This window comes from Elephantulus edwardii, unplaced genomic scaffold (genome assembly GCF_000299155.1).
Source record: "Elephantulus edwardii isolate Elephantulus edwardi_28Jun2011 unplaced genomic scaffold, EleEdw1.0 scaffold00072, whole genome shotgun sequence".
Taxonomy (NCBI): domain Eukaryota; kingdom Metazoa; phylum Chordata; class Mammalia; order Macroscelidea; family Macroscelididae; genus Elephantulus; species Elephantulus edwardii.
This window is the reverse complement of record NW_006399822.1, coordinates 5,114,328-5,118,968: the sequence shown is the minus strand read 5'-3', so window position 1 is coordinate 5,118,968 and position 4,641 is coordinate 5,114,328. Positions and strand designations below refer to the sequence as shown.

The following is a 4,641-nucleotide window of genomic DNA, read 5'->3' as shown; positions in this document are numbered from 1 at the left end:
AAAAAAAAAAGAAATCCAGCCTATGGAGAGCTGGTTATACTCTAACATTTATGAGTTGAACCCAGTTGGAATCAACTCAACAGCTCCTCGTTTATCAGACATGAAATCGCAGTACAGTGTGGTGAGTATTAACCCACCACCCCAAAGTCAATTCCAACCTACAGTGACCTTAAAAGACAGAACTGTCCCTATGGTTTCCAAGACTGAAAATGTTTGCAAAAGTACACCACCTCATAGTTCTCCCATGGTGAGCCTGAACCACTTTTTCGTTAGTAGCTGAATTCCTTAACCACCACACCACCAGGTTTTAGTGTAGTAAATAGCAACAACCCTGCTTAGGAGTTGTGAAAACAAAGGCTCAGAAAAGGTCAGTGGCTGGCCCTCAAAGTAGAAGTGAAATCTGAACTAGGGACTCATGTTCTTATCTGATTCACCAAGCTGCTTCTCCTAACATGTGGGGCCACCATATCCATCAGCACCCCAAAGAACCTCTAGTGTCTTTCCCACAAGATATTCACCACCATTCTCTTCCTATCGGATCCACCGGCTAGTGCTTGCCCCAACCTAACTGCATTCCCAAGGAGGAAGAGAGCCAACGTAATCACACCTAAATCCATTCCTGTGGGAAGTGCAAGGACTAACGTGGTCGTTCACAACAGGGATAGACTCTTTCCTCCGTATGTCACATGCATAAGGAGAGAGAGAGAGAGAGAGAAAGAGAGAGAGAGAGAGATATCGATCATGCAGTCACAGAGAGGTTTAAATCACAGAGAAATCAATTAAGTAGAGTGATTGCCAGGCTGACTACCGATGATCATGTTTGAGACTTTGGGCAAATGCACAGATCTACAAAAGGTAGCTTCCTTACTAACAACTGCTATTTCTTAGAGCTGAAGGAGGAACGAGATGGAGTTTCACCGGTTCAAGTGTCAACAGTGGGTCTGCAATGTAGTAATTGGTGAAGGTTCAAAAAAGAAAATAAAACACACACTTAAAATTCATTGTCCTATGCTTGCAAATGCCTCATACATGACCCTCCAGTGAGTTTCCGGAAGCTACAAGTGGCAGAAGAGGACACTGTCCACCCTTTTCCTGCAGAGCAGCTGGTGGGTTTAACCTGCTAGCGAGGAGCTTTGGGTCAGCAGCACAAATTCCCTGTGAAATCAGCCACCAGAGTTCCTCAGGAAGGTGGCTGTAACCTGCTGTTGGGTTGGAGCCCACTCATAGCTGACCCTCCAGTTGAGTTTCCTAGGCTGTAAATCACACAGGAGAAGGTCACTCATCTTTCTTCCCCAGAGCAGCTGGTGGATTCGAACCACCTCCCTATGGCAGTGGAATACCTTAACCACTAAGCCACCACAGATTCCCTTGGTGAAGGTGCTGAGACAAAAGCCAGTCTGCCATGGAATCTGGAGAGTCTGATGCCTGTGCCTCTGTCTATGACATGAACTACCTCTGCACCTACTGTTCCTCATCACACAACAAATCTTGGGCTGACAACACCAGGAAATTACTCCTCACAAGTGGGACCACATATAGTATGTCTGTACAAGTGTGTTTACCATCTGCCTCCCACAAATGGCACAGCTCTTTAACCCAATGCCAGCAAGGCAACTGAGTTAAATATTTAACTAAGGATCTAAGGTATAAGGTAGTGACTGTGGCAACATAAAGGCAAGTGGGAAGGGGGGGGGGAAGGGAAACAAACCTACACACTTCTGGGAGGGCCCAGGGCTTTTTCAGCCCCTTTTCACAGTAAGAAATTACAGTCAGCATCTCTATGTGGGAGCATGGTGTCCTTGAATGAGACAGTTGCAAACAAATGCTCAGTAAACAACACAAGCGTCAGGCACCGTGAGGTGGAGCAGCAGTCTCACTCTCTGCTCTTCACTGCACTGGCTGATTTAAAAAACAACTAACACCCTCCACCCTCACCCCCACCATGGAACTACCTCCACAATATTCAGAGTCTAGCTACTCCTTCCAAGGTGTTTTTCCTGGAAGTTCAAGGCTCGGGTGAAGGTTCTTTGTCTCACCTGAGTCACATTAAGCTGAGAAGCTGGATGAGAGGGAGATCTGACTTGGGTTCATCTTTGGACCAGCTGAGAGGGAGGGAGCCACAGACAATGGGATGTTTCTATGAGAAGGTGGGCAGACAGGATCTTGTCTTCCATTGTCTGTGAGGTCACCACTACTGGGATCCAGCCTGTGTTGGTGCTGTTTAAATATCACAGGAACAAATAAAACAGACTTGTTTCTTCGCTCCTACAGCAAAGATCCCCATGGAGAAAGGAGCATCCTACGCCTCCACCAAGGCAGCGCTGACCATGTTTACAGAAGTTTTAAGACTAGAGCTTCACAAATGGGGAATTAAAGCTGCAGCTGTTCATCCCGGAAGCTTCAGAACAAGTAAGTGTGAAATTCATGGTGGCTCAAATCATTGTCTTCCCAGGAATGCCCTAAACTCAAACCAAACCTGTTGACTTGATTCTGATTGTGACTTTGTAGGATGGAGTAGAACTGCCCCACGGGGCTTCCGAGACTGTAATCTTTATAGAAGCAGTCTCTCATCCTTCTCCCACTGATGGGTTTTTCACGCTACAGAACTAGCTGGATGTCACTGGCTTGCATTTGTCTGTGAAGCTCCCCTGCAGCTCTGATATCAAGGAGTAGGCTCGCCTCCACACTGAGCTAGCAAACAAAGCCCTGCCCCAGGCAATCCCCAGTGATCTCTGGCTTTGCAGGGGGCTGTGCGGACACCTTCAGAGGAGGAGGAAAGTCATCTGCTATTCAAATGCACAATGCCCATGCCCAGCTACCGGATGGGGCAGGCCAACCTGAGGAACTCCTGTTTATAAGACAAAAACCCCTCAGACAAGAGACTTTGCTGTGGGAAGCTCTTCACATAACACTGATTGTAACAGAGAAAGCAGAAGCACTTGGGTACTTTTCTGAATGGAGATGTCAAGAAAAACATATATTCCCTTGTTATTGTATTCTGTCACTGGGAACCTGCTACATAAATGACCCTGCACTGGGTGTTCAGAGGCCGGACACTGCACAGGAGACTGACCATCTTTCTCCCATGTAGCAGCTGGTAGATTTAAGCGGAGGGGCTTTGGGTGGGCAGCGCAACTCCTTACTTACTAGGCCGTCAGATCTCCCTCCCTCGCATCATCTTGGTGTGTTGTTGTGTACCGTCAAGTCAGATCGACCCATAGCTGACCCTCTAGTGGGTTTTCAGAGGCACTTAACCTCACAGGAGAAGACTCCATCCTTTTGTGGATCAACTGGTGGATTTTACTATGTGCCTTTGGGATTGCGGCACAGTTTCTTAACCCTAGGCTACCAAAGTGGCATGAGAAGTTAAAAAAGACAGTATTTGATAAAGCTCAGAGAACAGAAAAAGAAAGGAAAAAAGGAAGAATGGATAGTTAAAAGGTTTCGGATTCAAGCCAAGAACCACGCCGAGGTAGAAACATTTCTCAGTTTATTGTGTGCCAGGCTACTCAGCAAGGGGAGTAGCCCTGTGGGTTGGGCTTGGGAGGGCTTATATGTGCTTTTACCAAGTGTGTTTTAGGTAGGTTGTAAGATGAGTTGACTTTGCAGTAGTTCATTGGTGCATAAAGTTTCTAGGACTTTCTGGTTTCGGGAAAAGTCCTGATAGGGGAATTTCTGAGCTCTGGTTTCAGGAATCCTGACATAGGATTTTCTGAGTTGTGGTTTTGGGAAATGTCCTGACATGGAATTTTCTGAGTTGAGCTTTAATCTCCATTTTTATTTTTAGCCTAACATTGGTGAGCACAGGGAAGGGGTGGGATGCTGTGGGGACTAAATTAGTGACACGAAATTAAGTGTGTGTGAACTGCTGCATGGAAAACCAACTTGTTCTGTTTCACTCGTGTCACAGTAAGAAGTTTTAGAAAATCAATATCAAAAAGAGAGCTGAGGACTACCCGTCCTTCCCAGAAGAAGCCCTTTCCTGCTGGGACCTCCCCCACTTTCAACACTGCTTCACCCATCTTTCCTCTCCTGTCCCAGGTATTGCAGGCACAGAAGAGCTATGGGACAAAATGGAGAAGAACCTTCTGGATAACCTAGCCCCTGACGTGTTGGAGGACTACGGTCAGGACTTTATCCTTGCCCAGAGGGAGTTTCTCTGCACATTGGACAGCTTTGCTTCTGCAGATTACACTCCTTTCCTCGTGGACATCCGCCATGCCATCCTGTCCAAGAACCCCTTGCATGTGTACATGCCAGGATATGGGTCCTTCCTGTGGTACTTGGTGGTCTCCCTCTTCCCTACTGGGGTGTTTGATCACCTTATGAGAAAAGCACGAGGTTTTCCAATGAAGCCCAAAGCACTGAGGTTGTTTATGGGGAAGAACAAAGCCACATAGGCAGCAGTGGACTTCAGAGGAGCGTGAAATGTCCCCTGTGAGTTTCCAAATAAAGTTGCTTCCTTCACCACTGTCCAGTTGTATTTTGTTGGTTGGACTGGATTGGATTTTAAGTGGTTAAAACACTTTAGAAAAGAATATTAATTGAACGCCTCCATTGCACTAGATCTATTTTCGCATGCAATTCTTATCACTTTATAAGTAAGTATTATGTGGTAGATCTAACTGCAGTCATTAAATA

General features: G+C 46.3%; 1 protein-coding gene across 1 annotated transcript in view; it reads left to right on the top strand.

Annotated features, from left to right (window-relative positions):
* The window catches only part of LOC102871091 (estradiol 17-beta-dehydrogenase 2-like), a 31,431-nt gene extending 27,031 nt beyond the window's left edge, over positions 1 to 4,400 (top strand). The window contains exons 4-5 of the mRNA XM_006888882.1: positions 2,272 to 2,409; positions 4,042 to 4,400. Coding sequence (XP_006888944.1) covers positions 2,272 to 2,409; positions 4,042 to 4,400 — 497 coding nt within the window. The remainder of the gene's footprint in view (positions 1 to 2,271; positions 2,410 to 4,041) is intronic.
* Positions 4,401 to 4,641: the final 241 nt, after the last annotated feature.